The sequence below is a fragment of the Suricata suricatta genome, chromosome 4 (genome assembly GCF_006229205.1).
Source record: "Suricata suricatta isolate VVHF042 chromosome 4, meerkat_22Aug2017_6uvM2_HiC, whole genome shotgun sequence".
NCBI classification, from domain to species: Eukaryota; Metazoa; Chordata; class Mammalia; order Carnivora; family Herpestidae; genus Suricata; species Suricata suricatta.
Genome location: NC_043703.1, coordinates 60,025,034 through 60,046,111, shown reverse-complemented (window position 1 = coordinate 60,046,111; position 21,078 = coordinate 60,025,034). Strand labels below are relative to the sequence as shown.

Here is a 21,078-nt window from a genome sequence, read left to right as displayed (position 1 = left end):
TGGCTTTGGCCAATGGTGAGTCAGCAAGTGTGATGTGAGCAGAAGCTTGATAAGCACTTGCATACTGGGACTTGTTCCCTGGGAATGCTCACCATTGTGACACTCCCTCTCAGAACCCAGAAGCCACCAATTGTGAGGCACCCCACCTAGGAGAACTGAGGCCCCTGCTGAGAGCTTCCGGACAGTAGCCAACATCAGCCTGCCCGCCATGTGATGGACAAGCCATCTTCTTAGAGCGGACCCTCCGGTCTCACGGAGGCCAACCCAGCCGATGCCGTGAGGAGCAAACTTTCCTCGCCGAGCCCTGTCCGAGCTGACAAACCGTGAGCTGTCCTTCTGAGCCACTAGATTTGGCTCACCATGCAGCCACAGATAACGGAAACACTGTGTTCACTGCAAATTCTGTGTCTTGCTTTTGTTCACTGAATGATATATTTGATATCAATCTATTTCAGTATATACAGAGTGGCCTCATTCCTTTTTTAAGAGCTGGATAGTATTCCTTTGTATAGCTGTGCAACAATATAGTTAATTAGCCTCTTATTGATGGGCATTTATGTTTCCAGTTCTTTGCAGTATTTATAATATCTTTGTTGCAGGCTGCCTTTTTATGCATGAGCAAATTATTGAGTAAATTTATAGAGGTAGAGTCGCCGGCTCAAAGATATTTGGGCTTGTCATTGTCCTATGTATCGCCAAGTCGCTCTCATGAGAAGCTATGTCCCTACCAGCCCCAGGGACCGAGTGGACGGTGCCAGCCTGCGTGGTGAGAAGGGCGTGGGGCTACTGGAGTGTTGCATTCCTTCCTTACTATCGTTTCTGCATATATGAAAAGGCGTTTTTATTTCCTGTTTGATGGACTGCCTTTTGTTTCTGTTGGATGGTTGGCCTTTTTCTTAGACGGAGCTCTTTACATTTTAACAATTAATAATTAGTTCTTGCTTAATATGAAGCAACTCTTGCTCCTTCCATCCCTGCCCTGTTTCTCATTATCCTTTTCCTTGGATAGAGCCATATCTTCCCTTATTGTGGTTAGATTTATCAGTCTTCGATAACTTGGATTTTCTTGTTTTTCTGTTTCTTTTCTCATATTTAGACTTCCCCCTGCCTGAGACTGTAAAGGGTATTTTCCTGTGTTTTCTTGTATTATTACTATTTTGCTTTTTACATCTTCATCTCTGAGGTTTCAGAAATATCTCTTGGTATTATAGGCCCCAAATTCTATTTTTCCCAGTTATTCATTTAATACTGTTGTATGTCATTCTTATCATATGCTGCCTTTCTTGATTTGTACCACAGGTAATTTCAGTATGTTTATTGAATGCAGTAAACTCTTTTTTGAGTTGCTATCCTGTAAATTACTTAATTATTTCCTTTTTTCCCCCTCTATTATTTTAGGAAATATTACATTGTTTTCTAAAACAATTCTTTATAATTATTAATCCTAGACTAGCTTAGGATTTCCTTTGTGGTTATACAAATGCACATTTAAAGTCTGCTTTGAAAGGTATTTAAACTTTCAGGGCACCTGGGTGGCTCAGGTAGTTAAGCATCTGACTCTAGATTTGGGCTCAGGTGGTGATCTCTCTGTTCATGGGTTCCAGCCCCATGTCAGGCTCTGCATTGACAGTGTGGAGCCTGCTTGGGATCCTCTCTTTCCTTCTCCTTATGCCTCTCCCCAACTTGTGCTTTCTCTCTGTCTCAACATAAATAAACTTTTTTAAAAAAGGTATTTAAACTTTTATTTTGTTAAGGCTCTCAAAAAGCTAACATTGGAAATATAGGTGTTTCACACACAGGTTATGGAGAAGGTCAATCCATGTAATTGAGATTCATCTGAAGATCTAAGTAGGATTGCATAGACATGCTTTTTTTTTTTTAATCATGTACCGTATATAAAGGCCTATCCCCAAAGTCCTGTAGCATGTAATAGTACTGGTATAAAAACTGTATCTAATTAGGAGAGCGGTGAGACTGGGGCCTGTGAAAGGAGGATTTGATTTTGTTAATAGAAAAGCTGAAGTCACATCATTGTGAGAAGTCAGAAATTTTGTTCATACTCTGGTACATTAAGAAGATGGGTCCACGCAATTTGGTGGAACACTTGTAATTTAGGTAGTGACCACAGCTGTTCTGCACACCCAGGAGGGCAGTGACACTCAGCAGAGGCAGAGCCGAGAAGCCCCCCAGCCCTCCCGCTCCTGCCCTCCAGCTCCCGCCACTCGTGCCCCTTCCCCTGGCTTGAGGAGCACACCCGGACCTTTCTTCACAGGCATGCGGTCTGACCCCACAGGGCCTCAGAGGTCGGCATTGGGAACAGGTGCCCTACGGTTGTTAAATGTAACCCCTGCTAAGAGAATGACAGGGACACCCCTAGAAGGAGATAGAATTAAGGTCTTGTCTATTCTGTGTATGTGCACTGCAGCAGCACCCCCAGTGTTTGAGCTCAAAGGACCAAGCTCTGCAGGGAGATTTCAGGTACCAGCCAGAGGTGGGGGGGCTCTGCCGGGAGCCTGTGCCCTCCTGCTGCGGGCCGCTGTGCTGTGGGCCTCTGCTGTGGGCCGGCCACGCTCATTCAGCACACGCGAGCTGGGTCACACTCCCCTCCTTCCCTGTAGAAACCTCCACATCTTCAGTGTAAGGAAAACATTTCACTAAGGTGGGCAGTTGACTTCTAGGTTCACAGTCACAGAGTGTTCGAGCTAAAAGAAACCCATTGGAATCATTTCATTTGATAAATGTTTTTATATTTTTCTTTCCCTGCATTTCATGTTCTTATACTTTCAGGGTGTTTTGACACCAGTGGCCTTGTTTTCCATTTTCTCAGTGCTAGACAAGCTGGGATATTTTTAGCAAATATTAAGTTTAAAAAAAAATTTTTTTTTGAGAGAGTGTGCGCATGCTGCACACACACACACACACACACACACACACACACACACACGATTAAGAAGGGGAGGGGCAGAGAGAGAGGGAGAGAGGGAATCCCAACCAGGCTTCACACTGTCAGAGCAGAGCCCGACGCACAGCTAGATCTCAAGAACTGTGAGATCATGACCTAAGCCAAAATTAAGAGTCCGATGCTTAACTGACTCACCCACCCAGGCGCCCCACAAGTATTTAGTTTTAAGGCTAAAAAACGTTATTTCTTTCCTTTTAGATCCTGTCTAAACGTTCTTTGCCCTCCTGTGTCTGGGAACCAGCAATGAAGCAGAAGCAGAGTTTCGCCTTCGACAATGTTGGCTACGAGGGTGGTCTGGACAGCATGTGCCCTCCTCAGACGGCCACTGGCACCATCGGCATCTCGGGCATGACTTGCCAGTCGTGTGTAAAGTCTATCGAGGGCAGGATTTCGAATTTGAAAGGCGTCGTGAGCATTAAGGTTTCTTTGGAACAAGGCAGTGCGACCGTGAACTACGAGCCGTCAGTCCTGAGCCTGCCGCAGGTGTGCCGTCACATCGAGGACATGGGCTTTGAGGCCAGTGTCATGGAAGGAAAGGCCGCCTCCTGGCCCTCGAGATCCTCGTCTGCCCTGGAGGCCGTGGTCAAGCTTCGGGTGGAGGGCATGACCTGCCAGTCCTGTGTCAGCTCCATCGAGGGCAGGTTGGGGAAGCTGCAGGGGGTGGTGAGAGTCCGAGTGTCCCTAGGCACCCAGGAGGCAGTCATTACTTACCAGCCTTATCTCATTCAGCCTCAGGACCTCAGGGACCACGTAAACGACATGGGCTTTGAAGCTGTCATCAAGAACAGAGTGGTGCCCGTAAGCCTGGGACCAATTGATATTGGGCGGTTACAGAGGACCAACCCAAAGACACCTTTGACTTCTGGTAACCAGAATCTCAATAACTCTGAGACCTTGGGGCACCAAGGGGGCCATGTGGCCACTCTGCAGCTGAGAGTAGATGGAATGCACTGTAAATCCTGTGTCCTGAACATTGAGGAAAATATAGGCCAACTCCCAGGGGTTCAGAGTATTCACGTGTCCTTGGAGAGCAGAATTGCCCACGTACAGTTTGACCCTGCTCGTGTCACCCCAGGGGCCCTGCAGAGGGCCATCGAGGCGCTTCCTCCTGGGAACTTTAAAGTGTCTCTTCCCGACGGAGCAGCAGGCAGTGGGATGGATGACAGGCTTTCCCAGAGTCCCGCCCCTGCCCCCACCCCGGGAGCCCAGGTGCAGGGCGCAGGCAGCACCGCGGTGCTTGCCATCACCGGCATGACCTGTGCGTCCTGCGTCCAGTCCATCGAAGGCCTGCTCTCCCGCAGGGAGGGGGTGCGGCAAGTGTCAGTGTCTCTGGCTGAAGGGACTGGAGTGGTGCTCTATGATCCCTCGGTAACCAACCCAGAAGAACTCCAAGCTGCTGTTGAGGAAATGGGATTCGAGGCTTCAGTCATTTCCGGTATGTAGCTGGCCCACGTGACGCACACCGTGGGGTCTTCTTTCTCACTGCATCTTAAGACATTGTGACTGCAGCCACACTCACTGCTCACCTGCAAACAATGGTGACAACGTTCTGCAACTTCTTCTTGTGTGTTATGCGTGTCAGGCAAGAAGAAGTAGAATTTCTGGGTGTGTAGATTTTGCCTCTTGTGCAGCTTGGAATAAAATGCTAAGTTCTTTGGATTTTTCCGAAGAGAACTCTGATTCTGTGCTCTTTTTTAAAAAGAGCCCTGTGGGAACATGGGGAACATCAGGACCTTCTGTCTCCCAAAGAACCATCATCACAGTCTCTCTGACTTCTCTGCCAAACAAAAAAAATAAAGCCAGAACTTCAGTCTGACCTGGGTCCCATTCTGTTGAAAGTGGGACTTGAGGAAGGGATTCAGTGGTGGTTTCCATTGTCCTCCTTGATGGCTGTGGAGAGAGGGGTCTGTTTCTGTTTTGCATGCCGGGGTCTGACAGCGGTGGGCTGGTGAGCGACGATTGGACTGTTCTGAGGGCTTATGTTGTAGCCCAGTGTGAGGACAGGATGGGGACAGGACAGGGATGCTGGAGGCCGGGAGGCAGTGCACTGTGCTGGGGTCGCTGACAGGAGCCAGAGAGCATGAGGACTCAGGAAGGTGGAGAGACAGGCGGGACGGGGGGGGGGTGGCCTCTCTGAACAGTCCTGTGTGTCAGAAGAGCATGGACTTTACTGTAAAGGCCAGGGGTGTCAGCAGTGAATTCTTTTTTATTTAACTTTATTTACTTCTTTTGAGAGAGAGAGGGAGAGAGAGAGCAAGGGAGGGGAAGAGAGAAAGGGAGAGAGAATCCCAAGCAGGCCCTGGACTGACACTCAGGGCTCAATCTCACCTTGAGCTCATGACCTGCCAAAATCAAAAGTGGACATTTACCCAACTGAGCACTCGGGCGCCTGTCAGCAGTGGCTTGTGACTGGGGGAAGTGCAGGTGAGTTTGCACTGGAGCAGGCCAGTCGATGTGAGTGCAGTGTGGATGGAGGCCCGGAGGCCTTCCTTTATGAGGGCTGCAGAGCAAGAGATGGATCAGGACGACACTCGGCAGGTTGGGTCCAGCAGGCTTGGTCCTGAGGAGGGGTGTGACGGGGGCAGGGCGTGAAGGAAAGGGGTAGCCTGCGGGAAGCCCTAGGTGTGCGGTTGCTGGAGGACAGCTTGAACTCTGGGAGAGCAGGGCTGGAAATGCAGATTGCAGTGGCAGGAGCCAGGGGAGGTGACAAAAGACCAGGGAAAGTGAGCGTGGCCTGGGAAGGGCAGAGGGAGGATCGCGATGGCACAGGTATGGAAGGAAGGGGTATCCAGAGGAGGAAATTCTCAGACAGGGACGGCACCCTGGGAAGAAAGGAAGCCGTCTGAGGGGGCCTCAGGCTCCTTGTAACTAGGAGGTGAGGAGGGTCCGGTGGGTGGGGAGCCCAGCCACATGGTGGTGGGAGGCACAGGCCTCCAGGAGCTGAGCTAGGCCGTTTTGGAGAAGGTGATGGATGGGTGGGGGGTTCAGAGAGAGGCTGGAGATGAGGGAGAGCAGGACAGGCCACAGTCAGCTGTGCGGCAGCAAGGTTTTAATTGTTTAGATCCCAAGGTACCGGCCCTGCAGGGCAGTGCGAGTTGCAGGGTAGATGGGGAGAGCACAGCCCATCTGTCTGCACTGCAGACTGCGCTGTGGGGTGGGGCCAGCCTGGCACCGGGAGGGGTTCGTGGGCAAAGCCCCCCCTGGCCACATTCAGGGCCAGCTGGACGAGGGTTTCCCACGTGACTTTGCAGCGGCCACCAAGATAGAGTGTGTTTCCTTGGAACGTTCCCCTGTCAGTGGGGCTGGCCTCCCCCACACCCCTGAAGGCAGTGGGAAGCCATGTGGAAGGATTCAGCCCCGTTCTGCACTTTGTCTTTTGTACCACGTTTCAGGGAGGAGTTTGTTTTTAGACAAAAATCAATAAGGAAAACACAATGGAACAGTAAATCCTATAGTTAAATGGTGGGAAACATAGTACAGGGTCATCATCTGCTCTATTTGTATGAGGTTTCAAGTCTTTAAACAGTAGAGTCAGGTTGTTGGCAGTAGAAAGAAATTTGCATTGAGCTGCGTAATCCAGAAGAATTGGATCTGACTAAGTAAGCCTAGAAAGAAAAGAACAGTGATTTTTATTGGACAGAATTATGAGAATTATGTGTTTAGCCCAAGAGGTATTTAGTGTACCAGATTTAGCAAATAAAATATAGGATGCGTAGTTAAATTTGAATTTTGAATAAACAGTGAGTAATGTTTCAGTGTAAGTGTATCCCAGGCGATATTTGGAGCACACTTATACTAAGAAATTGTTTGTTTATCTGAAATTCAAATTTAGCCAGGCTTCTTGGATTTCACCTGACAGTCTTAATATAGGATAAACCATGAGTATGCTGGTAACTATAACCACTTAGATGCTAAAAAGACATTACGTGTGTTTGATCATTCTGGACTGACCAGGAAGAGGGGCTTCTTGAGCACAGTCTTCTAACCATACGATTTGTTTCTCTTTGGACTCAGCAGCACCCAGCACATAGTAGGTGTTTGTCAAGGAAGTGAAAGAGAAAGAGAGTAATGGGCTGTGATAAGCCGGGTTGTGGGATAGCTCAGTAATGGGATTTACTCAGACATGTTAGAGAGCTGAATAAACCAACAGGGAATGGGAAGGAGACCCAAGAGATGGCCGATAGCAGAAGCTGGCACCCCGGGTGGGAGGGTGGGAGGGAAGAGGACTCTCCAAGAGCCTGGGGGCCGAGGCTGCCTGGTGGGAGCCGGCACACCACTGGGGCTACTGAGGGAGACGCTGTGGCCAGGAGCTGGGCTCCCAGTAGATAGACAGGAAACACATTGGGTCCCCCATTTCTGTCCTCCTGTTTCCCACTTGTTACCTCCCATGCACCAGATTTAAGCAGAAACCAGTGGATGAGGGAGCCTGGGAAAAGTGGTGTGGCAGCGGTCAGCCCCCTTGGTCGTGGAGCAGGGAGAGGAAGGGGAATGATCAAGAGCACGTAGGCAAATGGCAGGCACTGAATTTCAGTCAGCTTATTTGACAGCTAAAAATACAAGTCACATCTGGTTTTTATCTGGAAATCAGCTCTGCATTTGTGCACTGGTTTGCATGGTAGATATTTCTTGAATGAATGAATGAATGAATGTACGGACAGATGATTGGAGATATGAATACAGTGTGAGGAAAAGTCATCTGTCACGTATGACACGTTCCCCTCAGCCTTGTAAGTGGATAATGTCACTTCTGGGGCACCCCAGCACATGTTGAGGGTCTTCTGGGAATTGTGCTGGCTGCCATGAGTGCTCAGAGGCCGTCTGGCACCTGCCCACATGCAGCTCACACTCTAACAAGGAAGCAGATCAGAGCCCCACCATCTGAGGCAGGTTGGAATATGCGCGACAAGGAAAGTGTAGGTAAAGCACTCTTGAGAGTCAAAAGCTTGAGGAGAAAATCCAGCACCTGGTTGTGGGGCTCCCAAAGACTGGATAGTAGAGGTGATATTGGAGCTGGGCCCGGGTAAGACTTCAGAATGGATGGGACCTCAGCAGGCCGAGGGGCAGGACCGCACAGCAGGTAAGACGGAGGAGACGTGAGCTCCAGCTTCTCTCCGGAGAAGTCTGCCTTGGGTGGAACTTGAACAGAAGTAATGGGAGATGAGGTCAGACAGGCCAGCACCCTGGGACAAGCCACCATCAGCTGTGCCCTGGGACCTAGAAGAGGCTCCGAACTAGTCTCTGCTTCCTGCCTTTCAGCCAGGCAGTCTGTTTCCTGCCCAGCATTCACAGTAATCCTGTATTCTGTTAATACTTCAAAGCCTTCCCATCTTAAGACTCAATCCTTAGGGTGACCTAGGAGCCTCCTCCTTTGACTCTCTACCTTTCTAACCCCTTTACAACCTGCATACCAGGCTTGTTCTCATCTCAGGGTCTTGTATTTGCTGTCCTTCTGTCTAGAATATTCTTACCCCAAAAGCCACATGGTGCACTTCATTTCCTATATAATCTTTTGGACTTTTCCTACACAGTGGTTTTGTAATCTCTTTCCGCCCGCGGTTTATCACGAGCATACTTATAGGTCTGTCCATATGTCTGCAGCACCATGCTCAGTGGCTGCAGAGCATTCCATCCGTATGGACACACCATGACTTAGCCAGGGTCCTACTGGCCTGTACCCATCTACTTCGTGCACATGTGATTGTAAATAAGACCCGATGGGCGTCTCTGAGGCTAAATTTTGTGCACTCACTTAGTCATTTCTTTATGGCAAATATCTGAAAGCACAATTGCTCGATCACAGAGTATAAACATTATTTCATTCCGTTACAAATATTTATTGTGCTTCTACTAAGTGCCAGGCAGTTAGAGGTACTATTTTTGATAATATTGTCAGGTAGACTTCCAGAAAGCTGAATCCATTTTCATGCTTACCCATAGTATTAGCATAGATAGATAAAGAACAATGACCCAATAGCATAATCTTGTTTGGGTTTTGTTAGTTTATTTCAGTTTTCTTTTTTTAAAAAATTTTTTTAACATTTATTTATTTTTGAGAGACAGATCATGAGCAGGAGAGGAGCAGAGAGAGAGACAAACAGAATTGGAAGCAGGCTCCAGGCTCTGAGCTAGCTGTCAGCACAGAGCCCAACGTGGAGCTCGAACTCACAAGCTGTGAGATCATGACCTGGGCCGAAGTCGGACGCTCAACTGACTGAGCCACCCAGGTGCCCCTATTTCAGTTTTCTTTAGCAATCTCCAAAAGCCCCAAGTTTAGTTGAATTAGATCTCCATGTTGAAGAATGGCAATTTGTAAATTATAAGTTAGTAAGGGGGGTATGAAATCCTCTAATAGTATAAGTATTAAAATTGTTGACCATAATATTTGAATAGACAGGCAGGTGAATCCAGAAAACAGGTGATGGACTGGGAAAATGAGGAGAGGTTGGACAGGTGTAGGAGGGTTCATGGGAATGAGAGGAGTTGATGGGTACGGGAGGGGTTGATGGGTACAGGCGGTGATGGGTGCAGTGGGGGGTGATGGGTATGGGGAGGACAGATAGATACAGGAGGGGTTGAATGGGTGTGGGAGGATTGATGGGTATAGGGGTGATGGGTGCAGGGGAGTATATGGGAAGGATTGATGGTTACAGGAGGGGTTGATGAGTGTGGGAGGGTTTGATGGGTGCAGGGGGTGATGGGTGTGGGGGGGTGTTGGTATGAGAAGATTGATGGATACGGTGCAGGAGGGGTTGATGGATAAAGGAGATAGAATGTTAAGAGGCTAAGGCTACAAACCAGCTTTTGTGAACTTGAGATCCGAAGGCCAAAGTCATTTTGAACAATGACCGAGTCCAGGAAAGTACACCTGTGCTAACGGATGAGGTGTGGTCTCTGCACTGGGGGGGGGGGGGGGGGGGGGGGGGGGGGGGGGGGGGGGGGGGGGGGGGGGGGGGGGGGGGGGGGGGGGGGGGGGGGGGGGGGGGGTAGAGAGGTCCTGTAAGGTCAGAGTAATGGAGGGTTTTCACTGAAGGTGCTGAAAGTATTGATCAACTGGACTCTTAGGATGAGTGGAAGTAGGTTGTAACACCTTGAAAAAAATGAGCAAAACATCCCAGGATGTGAGATTTATTTAGAAGGAAAACTGAAAAGTCATGGCCTATTGTCAGTACAGGTTAATGCCAACTTCTATCTTCTGCTGCTGTGGACTTTCAAATAGAGTTTACTTTTTAAATGAGGAACTTGTTTTTTGTATATACTCTTAAAGGTACTTTCTGTCATTGAAATTGTGACTTTCTGGAGTGATGACCATGTTCTGTATCTTGATCTGGGTGATTAGTTACATATGTGTGTACACATGTGGGGGGCAGAAAGGTGGCCCCCAACGATGTCTGCACCCTCATCCCCAGAACCCAGTGGGGCTGAGGATGGTCTTTTCGGTTTATGGAGCTGAATCAACTGGATATCCAGATGGAAAGAAATTAACCTTAACTCTTACCTCCTACCTACACAAAGTTAATTTGCAGGTATCATAAGCCAGATGTGGAAGTTCATTAAAATAATAGCTTCTAGAAAACAGCATGGACGTTTTCACTGTGTAGGTAGCACAAAACATACTGACCATGAAAGTTGGTTTAGTTGGTTGATAAGTTGGGCCTCATTAATATTCAGGACTTCTTTTTATCAAAAGAGACACCGTTAGATGAGAGCGCAGGTGCGGAACCCAGACCGGAAGCAGGAAGTTGTGGGTGTGGACCCATGACAAGGATTCATGTCCAGACAACATACAGGACTTAGGCAAACAACTCAGTAAAGGTGTTTGGGGTTGTTTGATTGTTGTAGGGAGGGAGTGAATCACTGCCAATCAGAATGTGACAGAGGTTAAAGGGACAGATTCTGGAAGTAAAGAAAGAAACCTGGTTTAGAGCTAGCTTCATTACTTACCACCTAAGGGATTTGGGGCACATTTTTAAGTTTCTTCTATCTAACTCAGGGGCACTTGGGTGTCTCTGTTGATTAAGCGTCCGACCTTGGCTCAGGTAATGATCTCACGGGTCATGGGTTTGAGCCCCATGTGGGGCTCTGTGCTGACAGCTTAGAGCCTGGAACCTGCTTCAGATTCTGTGTCTCCCCTTTCTCTGCTCACTCCCCACTCATGCTCTCTTTCTCTCTCTAAGATAAAGTTTAAAAAAAAATAAAATTTCTTCTAACTCAGTTCTTTGTAAAATGGAGTGACAGTCCTGTGTACCACAGCTGTTTTAAAGGACATGTGCTTTGCAGAGGGCCTGGAGAGTTATTGTTGTCACCATCTAATTAGAGCACTCATCCAACTGGAGCATTCCATTCTTGAGTATTGGCATCTTTTCATGTGTCCATGGCTGCGTGACTTTGTCTCTGGTGGTGGGGAAGCAGGGGACAGTGATGGAAATACCAACCTCCCTGTAGCTGTTTCAAGAACTTTCGATTGAATACTGTCAGACTCAAACCTCCTGTTCTACAAAAGGTTATTTGTTCTTTTAATCTGAATGATTTTTTTTCCCCATTTTATCCTAGAAAACTGGTACAGCAACCACGTCGGAAGCCACAGCGCAGGGAATTCCGCAGTGTGCAACACAGCCGGTGGGCCTGTGTCTGTGCAGGGAATGGCTCCCCGTGCCGGGGCGCTCCCTAAAAACCACAGCCCGGGCTGCTCGTCCAAGTCCCCGCAGGCCTCTGCGGCAGTGGCGTCACAGAAGTGCTTTTTACAGATCACAGGCATGACCTGTGCATCCTGCGTGTCCACCATAGAGAGAAACCTGCAGAAGGAGGCAGGTGAGCCACCTACACCCACACTGAACTGGGGAGGCTGCGTGCAGAATGCTCCCCGGTCACAACCCCGCTGACTCCGTTTGTCAGCAGCCCTGAGAATCTGGCAGCCAGTTCATTATGTGACAGTAGAGATGTTTGTCTAATGGTCTTGGGCAATTGGCAGTCTTCGCTTTAGGAAGTGTTCCGTTTGTTTAAGATACAATATCTCTGAGTAAGTTAGTGAGGGGCAGTCCAGTCTAAAGGTCGGGGACATACCATGGGTTGCTTCCTCAGTTAGCTTGTCCTAGTGGTGGGCTTTATCGCCACCCCGCCACCACCCCCCCCCACCCCCAGTCCCATCCATCAGCCTCCAGCTATCACATGAATATGTTGCCTGCCGTTTGTGGACAAGTTGCAGTTTTGAATATTCTGTCCTTCGTCCTTGTAAATCATAGAGTGTTGCTGAAGTGTCCAAGTTTTGTCTTCTGAGCTACATTTCCAACACTGTCTCTGAAACCTGGAAGTGCAACAAAATTCCTGTCCCGCTTTTGTTTGGAAAATAACCACGACGACCTAGCCACCAGAATCCCTTTCCGTCTTTCCATGTACCTCTCTTTCTCAGGCTCCTCGGCCGTCCGAGTCAGTCCCAAATTAGGATGATTTCCAGCCTCTTGTTCCCCATGTTTATCGTGGCTGGAGCTCTAGAAAGACTCTTGGCAAATGTAGGCATTCTAAGAGTTTCTTTGTCATCTGTGGGCTGGCTGTTCATAAAATATCCTATATCTCATGGTTTCCTCTGTTTCTTTTCCTGACTTGGATCCCTCATTTTTATTCCTCATGGCATCCTTTCTAAAGCACATTTCTTTCTTTTATGTGAATGATTCTTCTTCCCCCCACCTCAAACTCACAAATAATCTCACTGGATAAACAATGGCATTATGTCCCAGTAAATCCATCATATGTTGAAAATATTGTAAGTCAAAAATGCATTTAGGCCGGGGTGGCTCAGTCAGTCAAGTATCTGACTCTTGGTTTCAGCCCAGGTTCAAAGCCCCGTGTTGGGCTTTGTGTTGATAACATGGAGCCTACTTGGGATTCTCTCTCTGCCCCTCTCTCTTTGCCCCCCCACCCCAAATACATGAACATTAAAAATGCATTTAATACACCTAACCTACCAAGCGTCACCACCTGGCCGACTGCCCTGAAACGTGTCAGAATGTGTAAGCGTATCTGTCGCTCACTGTCAGGACGGCATAACTGACTCCCAGGCGCTCGGCCACGGCCCAGCACCGCCAGAGAGCATCGTTCAGCTCAGCGCCGGCCCCAGAAAAGATCCAAATCCCAAATTGGAAGTCTGGTTTCTATTGCATGGGTATCACTCTCGCACCATCATGAAGCTGGAAATTTTTAAGCCAAACAGGTATACGTTGGGGTGGTCTGCGGTCTGTGGAATTTCTCTTCCACTTCTGAATGGGATCAGAGCCTGAAAAAGAGTAAGGAAAACTGCTTTTGGAAGAATTTTTTCTTCCTGTGTATGAAAAGTGTCTGAGGGAAAAAGTACACCTTTTGTGTGACAGTAGTTGTGAGCTGCAGACTGTATCCCTTGCTGTGAGGTGTGGACACTGTCTGTGTCTCCTCCAGCCTGACTCAAAGCCACCCCCCGCCCCCACACCCGGGGCCAGCCACACACACATTACCTGGGAGCCAGCTGGACCTACGGAGCCTCAGAACACTCCAGACTGACTGAACCGGAATCTGGAGGACCTTTAATAAGGGCCTCGGGTGATTTGTCTGCCTATCAAAGTGTGAGGAGCATTGTTCTAGAACAGTGGTTCTCACACTTGGCGGGTACGTTAAAGTCACCTGCGGAGCTTTAAAAAAAGATGCCTGGTACCCACCCCATGGGGTCCTGAGTTTGGGGCCAGGCGAGGTGCTTGTTAAAAGCCCAAGTGAGCCTAATGTGCAGTCAACTTTCAGAACTAACCTTCTAGAGGCTTCTGGGAGCAGACAAGTTTCTTTGTTAGGTTGTGTTGAATGTATCATCCCAGAGGCCCTGCCTGAAGTGTCGTAACTGTGGCCCGACGGTTCCAGGTATCCTCTCGGTGCTGGTCGCCTTGATGGCCGGAAAGGCAGAGGTGAAGTACAATCCGGAAGTGATCCAGCCACTGGAGATAGCTCAGCTCATCCAGGACTTGGGCTTTGAGGCTGCGGTGATGGAAGACTACACAGGTTCAGACGGTGACCTCGAGCTGATCGTAAGTGTAGCGGCCAGGTGGGAGCTGGGGCAGGAGGGCTGCAGGCCTCTGATGGGGGCCAGGAAACTTCTTCCATTCTGCACATATCCTGTGTGTTGTTGGAGTTTCATTCTCCTTTGAATCCAACAACAATGACCCATTCATTTTGTGAAGGAATGTCAATTATGTCACAGGGTCACAGGGGTGCATCCCCCTGGGTGCATTCAAGGTGTGAAGAGGAGGAGGAGGTGCGTGGGTGGCGGGAGTGTAGGAGGAAGAGGAATTAAATGGCACCGCCTGGAGCTCGGTTTTGAGGGAGTTGACTATGACCACATTCCATGAGACCCAAAGGGAAGCTAGAGTGCAGAGGTGCGGCGAGGCCAGAGGAGGTGAGTTGGTGTGGTAGCCGGTGCCACCCGGACCGCTAAGCGGGGGAGGGCTGGATCGTAGGCACAGGGGTGTCTAGAGGGTGATTGGTGACCAGCGTCCTAAAGCACACAGCCCAAGATGAATGCCAAGGACGGTTGCTGTTCCGTGGTGGGCGGCGAGCGGGTGGCACGGGGCCTCATTTTTTCTGCCTGTCCACTGTCACCTGCACGTGACAGCAAACCATTGAAATATTAGGTACAAATTATCTAGTATTTCCAGTCTGCTGTGTTCGCGAGCACTTCTGGACCAAGCTCTGTAAATAAGAGGAGACTGGGAAGAATGTGTTTTACAGAAGTGACAGGATCTTGCTTCCTTACTGTGTTCAGTCACTGCCGTGAGTGGGAAGTAAATGTTTAAAGAAAGAGTACTAAGGACACAAGTGGCACTTTGAGCTCTTGATAAGTGACATTCTGTGTAGAGCAAACCCTTTGCTCTGGACAGGCCTCCCAGTGTGAGGTCTGGTGGCACCACCTGCTCTCCGGGAGACAGCTCTCCGTCACACCCGCAGCAGGAGCAGGAGCCTCACTGCAGACCCTCTGCCCCCAGGGATGCCTCCGCTGTGCTCAGACTACTGTGGAAAATCCAGATCACAAATATTATTGGGAAATATAAAAAAATAAAAAAAATTTTAATGTTTATTTTTGAGACAGAGACAGAACATGAGCACGGGAGGGGCAGAGAGAGAGGGAGACACAGAATCCGAAGCAGGCTCCAGGCTCTGAGCTGTCAGCACAGAGCCCGACGAGGGGCTGGAACCCCCAGACCAGGAGATCATGACCTGAGCCGAAGTCAGACACCTACCCTGACCAAGCTACCCAGGTGCCCCAGAAAAAACATTTTTTGAACAATGGTTTTTATTTTAAACTCAGCAGTTATCAGTTATCTTGTTATTACATGTTCAGACACTATATGTGGACATTTTATGTCTGTATTTAATTAGTATTCTGGGAAACGCTGATCACTCAGAAGAGTGACCGGTCTGGCTTACCTGACACAGGTAATGGCAGGGATACAGGGATGGCATGAATCGCTTCATGCCGTGAAGACACGCCCTGTGCAGCGTGGCAGTAGTGCATCGCTGTCAGAGCTGGAAGTGAAGTGCCGGCCTATTGTCATTTGCTCAGTGGCTGGCTACGTCTCTTGTCCCCGAGCCAGGGAAGAACTACTGTTGATAGGCCCGCAGCCCCTGGGGGGCGTTCCGGAACGGGTGAGCGTCCTGCACACAGGTCTGGAGGTGGGAGCCCAGGGCCTCCCGAAGGGTGCTGTGGAAGGAGGCCGTGCTCGTGGCTGCCTGCTAGCCCGGCTGCCCGCGTGCCTTCGACGGGATCCTCCCGACCTGAGGAGTATTTTTGTCCTCCTGTGCGGCAGATCACGGGCATGACCTGCGCGTCCTGTGTTCACAACATAGAGTCCAAACTCACGAGGACGAACGGCATCACCTACGCCTCTGTGGCCCTTGCCACCAGCAAAGCCCACGTGAAGTTCGATCCTGAAATGATCGGTCCGCGGGATATTGTCAGAATTATCGAGGTGAGTCGTTCATTAGAAAACATTATACAAACTAGCGTCGTGTGTCAACTGGTACTTCAGTTAAAAAAAATATACCTTCCTTTTTAAAAACAGTGATTTATAATCGCTGTAGGAAAATGAGAAAATACAAAAAAAAATTAAAAAGGAAAACAGTCACCTAACTGATCCTTCAACTTTTCTCATGGAAATCAAGGTGAATCATTTTAAAATAAACTGTGAAATTAACTAAGTATCAGACCATCTGAGGGTGAAAATCAGTGAATGGGTAAGAAAAAGGATATTATTGTTTTAATTGCAAATATTCCCAGAGAAACATCAGTATCAGCAGGTTACCTGGCCCATGGGGTTTAGTTACCTCACTGTAATTGTAAAGTGTTATTTATGTCTGGACCAAACATCTATAGATTGAAGGGTTGATGGAAACGACAGGAATTATTCTGTGTTTTACCACTATGCCAGGCCTGCCTGATAATGAAGGATTTGGTCATTTCTCTTTTTGGAAAATTGCTTAGTTTTCATGCACTCCCTACTTCTGTTCCCTCCCTGGCCTTGTCCACAGACACTCTGTTTCCTTTTTAAGGCCTCTATTATACCACACCGTGAGCCAGTGAGCATTAGTGCTGATCTGAATGGGTTAAAACAGTCAAAACTGAACGAGATTAACTCCTAATAATGGATGGCCAGGGTAAAGGAAGGTCAGCAGGAAGTACTAACGCAAGGAAGCATCTTGTGTCCGGCTTGATGTTGTCTTTCATTTTCTCTTCACTGTGCGTGTATTAAGGGAGATGTCTGTTCTGGGGCTCAGCAGGGCTCTTTGATAGTGCGCTATTTATGCTGCTGCTAATAATTCTGTCTTAGAAGCGACAACACAGCTTCCTAATCAGATGGGAAAGATCCCCAGACAGGCTAGGTGACTTTGCTCACTGGTACCCAGCTAGATGTGCAGGATGGCCCTCAGCCCCAGATCTTGTAGTTCCAAGCTCAGCGGCCTTCCGAGTCAGGCCACACCACACGTCCTGTAGAGCAGCAGTGGTGTGGCATTGATGAGGCAAAGAGGTCAGGCTCGGGCGCTGACAGGTGGGACAGTCCCAGCGGTGCTTTGAGCACATCGCAGTTCCCCTTCTCACTCTTCATGCCTGTCCTGGCCCCCGTCCTGCCCGAGCTCAGTGGGTGCCGCCTTGGTCCGTATTGGAGGAATATTGCCAACGTCTGGCCTCCGTTCTTGCATCTCTGATGCATGTTTTCCTACTGTAATTAGGCTGGTATTCATTGTAAGAAGATTTGTCTTTAGATGGTCCTAGGCGCTCTTTCTCCAACCAGAACTTTTAACTTTTGGGTTAAATCCCAACATGAGAGTCCCAGGCTCCTCTTTATATTGTGCTGACTGATGGGACATTTCCTGGCAGCTTCTCCTGTGTGATTTCATAAAGGGGTCAGATCAAATAAGGAAGACAGGGTCAGGGATTGAGGTGGCGCAAGAAAGCTGGAGTTACTCCCTGGAAAGAACCGGCCAATTGCGGGACAGCCCCCATCTGGCTTCAGAGTCGCCGCAGCGAGCGGGTGTGGAGACGGCCAGGGTCTGCTCAGCGGGAGGAGGCCTGGCTGGGAGTCTGGAGACCTGAGCACCGAGCACTTGGCCTCGCTCTTCCACCAGCACGATGGCTCTGGACAGGGTCTCTAAGCTCTGACCTTCAGTTTCCCCACACAGGGAATGACAGCACCTGACCACTCGATGTCTGGGGTTCCTCATGCAGCAGTTCTGGGTGTCTGATTCAGCACTGATCCACCTCGGGGCATGCCGAAGTCTCCCCCAGAATCTGCTGCCTTTGCCCACAGAAGGAGCAGGAGTCCCGTTTGAGGCCTGCTCCTTGGGGATGGTTCAGTCTGTGGACATAGACGGTGCTGGACCCCTGACAGGATTTGTAGTGTGATTTGGGAACAGAAGTCATGAACAGAAAGACCAATCCAGTCTTTTGAGCGATTTTCGATTAACTTTCTAATTTCAAAAGATGGAAGATGCTTTCTACCAACGCATGTTTTAACCAAGTACCTTCCTCCCTGTTTCTCACTTCTCTTTTTTTAATAACAAGGAAATCGGCTTTCATGCTTCCCCGGCCCAGAGAAACCCCAACGCGCATCACTTGGACCACAAGGTGGAAATAAAGCAGTAGGTAGAAAAGATCCGCTGAGCCCTTGTCTAAGTGTCCCTCCCTTCCCCTCCTCCTCCTCCTCCCCCCACCCCTCCCCAGCAGGGCCTGACTGCCTCATTCTGTGCCTACGGTGGGTGTCCCTGCCCGCCTGGCTTCCCACGGCGCCGTCCATGTGGACTAGTTGCCTTACTACCCTTGTGACGCTAACCCTCTGGAGGAGCACTGTCCGACAGACCTTCTTGCCACTGTAGAAATGTTCTCTGCCCGCACTGCCCAGCCTGGGAGCCGCCCGCTACTGAGCTGTTCATGTGACTAAGGAACTGAGTTTTTAATTTCGTTTGATCTTAACTGATTTTAGTTTAGACAGCCACTCACGGCTGGTGGCTAACAGACGGGACAGCACTTAAGTTGGGATGGGAGGAAGAGGGTGTGGATTTTTTCCTTTTACCACACAGTATTTTAAGACTTTATTTGAGTGGGGTCTGAGGGCAGGAAGCATGTCACTGGAAAGAAAATGTCCTGGGAAGGAGGCCTGAGTTTATTCGTTGATGCAGATGTGCACTTACTCATTCAACAAACACAGGCGCACTGTCGTGTGCAGGGCGCTATGCCAGGTGCTGGGGATGAGTGGGATACCGTCACAACTGCGCTAGGAAAGAGTGGGCGGGCAGTGGAGCAGGTGGGTTAAGGGGGTCTAGGAAGCCAACCAGCAGGGAAACGCATGATCTGAGCCTCAAACAACGAGTAGAAGTTTGCCAGGGGGTAGGGGTGGGGGTTGAGGTGAGCATCCTCAAGGGCATGGAGGCAGGGGGCCCTCAGGACTCCTGTCATTTGCTCGGTTGACAGGCCCGGGGGAGGCCAGTGGCCAGGGTAACTCACGGGGCCCTGGTGGCCCTCTGACTTCAATGCTGCAGACAGGTCCTCTGCCGGCCAGGCTCGGCGTGTGTCAGAGCTTTCACAGCAGCCAGTGGGAGTGTCAGGGATGCCGACGCTGACAGGAGACCAGAGCCGTCACTGTCGTGCTCATCAACATGGCTTTACAGTTCTCACTGACTCTTTTTAAAATTTTAAAAAATATTTATTTTAAAAGAGACAGAGACTGAGCATGAGCAGAGAGGGGCAGAGAGAGAGGGAGACACAGGATCTGAAGCAGGCTCCAGGCTCTGAGCTGTCTGCACAGAACCAGATGTGGGACTCAAACCTACTAACCACAAGATCATGACCTGAAATGAAGTTGGACGCTTAACCGACTGAGCCACCCAGGCGCCCCAGTCACTGACTCTATTTTAAGTAATAGTTTAAAGATCAAATGTATAAGTACATTCATACTAATAAAATTTTGCTTTTATCTGTTTTTTTTTACTTGGGAATCTGTATAAGAGTTTATTTTGAAAAAAGAGCAGTAGACAGCCTTATGGACTGAGGGTGTTCAACTGGTTTGGGGCTAGATTCTCAGTTCTGGGCCTCTGTTGCCCCCCGCCCCCCGAGATTAGAGGCAACAGGTCAGCCAGGGGCAGGCAGAGGCTGTCTATATCCTTGGAACAGCCCTGCGAAGTGTAAATGTTTTGATGTTCTCTCAGATGGCAGGTAGCAGGGAGAGAACCTTCCCTTCATTTCATACCCTTGCTTGTCTGTCCCAGATGTGTGCCAAAGGCAAGTCTGACACTGCGTCCCCAGGAGGAGACCAGCTGACAGGAGATGCCTAATAGGCTGGTGTTGCTGCGTTGCTTTGCAGGTGGAAGAAGTCTTTTCTGTGCAGCCTGGTATTTGGCATCCCCGTTATGGGTTTAATGATCTACATGCTGGTGCCCAGCAGCGAGCCACACGAGACTATGGTCCTGGACCACAACATCATTCCAGGACTGTCCATTCTAAATCTCATCTTCTTTATCCTGTGTACCTTTGTCCAGGTGCGTATCTGCCCTCCCCACCTCTCTGTGGCCAGCAGAGTCTCTGCCCTGTCATGCCAGGCACAGGCCGGCATGACTTGGCTTATGGGGCACTTTATCACAGCTGTCATGCAGGGGCTGCTGCTTTGCTTTAGGACAAGGGGGGGGGGCACTGAAAGGACCTGGTTTCACGGTCACTTTCACAGTGTAGTTGTAGGCGACCAGACTGTCCCTGGAATAGCGAGCACCTTGCTGCAGAGATTGGCAAAGCAGCGTGTCTCTTGTTTATTGTTTCGTTTACACTGCCTTTGTCAGAAGCAGCGGCTCCTGTCCCGAATGAGCTGGGGTTCTGAGGAAATACAATTTGTTTTTTAAAAAATTTTATGTTTATTTATTTTTGAGGGACAGAGAGAGACAGAGCATGTAGGGGAGGGGTGCAGAGAGAGGGAGACACAGAATCCAAAGCAGGCGCCAGGCTCTGAGCTGTAGGCACAGAGCCCAATGCGGGCACAAACTGCGAGATCATGTCCTGGGCTGAAGTTGGATGCTCCATGGACTGAGCCACCAAGGCGCCCCACTGAGGAAATTATAATTTAGAAGAGATGCGCCTCAGGAAGCTTCTACTCTAGGGGAGATATTAAGGAGCTGGCCGTGTTTCTGGTGGGAAGTGTGCCCTCTTATCGGTTTTAGAATATAAAATAAAACTCCTGATGTAACATGGGAATGTCTAGTTTAAGACTATCTGAGGGCAATTATTTGTCAGCTGAATTTGCTTTTTCCTGTACTTTCTTTTTAATTACGAATGTAATGTATATTTATTATAGATGACCCAAACCATACTGAAATAGAAGAAGCAATGGGGAAGATATTCTTTCGCTAGAAGAATATCTAGCAATATCCTATGCCTCCAGCCCAGTTCTGTTCCCCAGGGTTACCTTAGTATTATTGCTGGTTGGGCGTGTGCATTTACAGATCTTCATCTGTGTAGAAAACTACTCATTTGCATGTATGTGTATATGTGTGTACACGTTCATATAATATAGACACACAGACTTTATATGTTTTAACTGAAATAAGATCATACTAGATGAACTAATTTA

General features: G+C 49.0%; 1 protein-coding gene across 1 annotated transcript in view; it reads left to right on the top strand.

Annotated features, from left to right (window-relative positions):
- The first annotated feature begins 365 nt into the window (after positions 1–365).
- Positions 366–21,078, top strand: part of ATP7B (ATPase copper transporting beta) — a 41,770-nt gene continuing 21,057 nt past the window's right edge. The window contains exons 1-7 of the mRNA XM_029936821.1: positions 366–766; positions 3,161–4,397; positions 11,513–11,770; positions 13,838–14,001; positions 15,778–15,939; positions 18,030–18,106; positions 19,825–19,999. Coding sequence (XP_029792681.1) covers positions 719–766; positions 3,161–4,397; positions 11,513–11,770; positions 13,838–14,001; positions 15,778–15,939; positions 18,030–18,106; positions 19,825–19,999 — 2,121 coding nt within the window. The 5' untranslated portion in view covers positions 366–718. The remainder of the gene's footprint in view (positions 767–3,160; positions 4,398–11,512; positions 11,771–13,837; positions 14,002–15,777; positions 15,940–18,029; positions 18,107–19,824; positions 20,000–21,078) is intronic.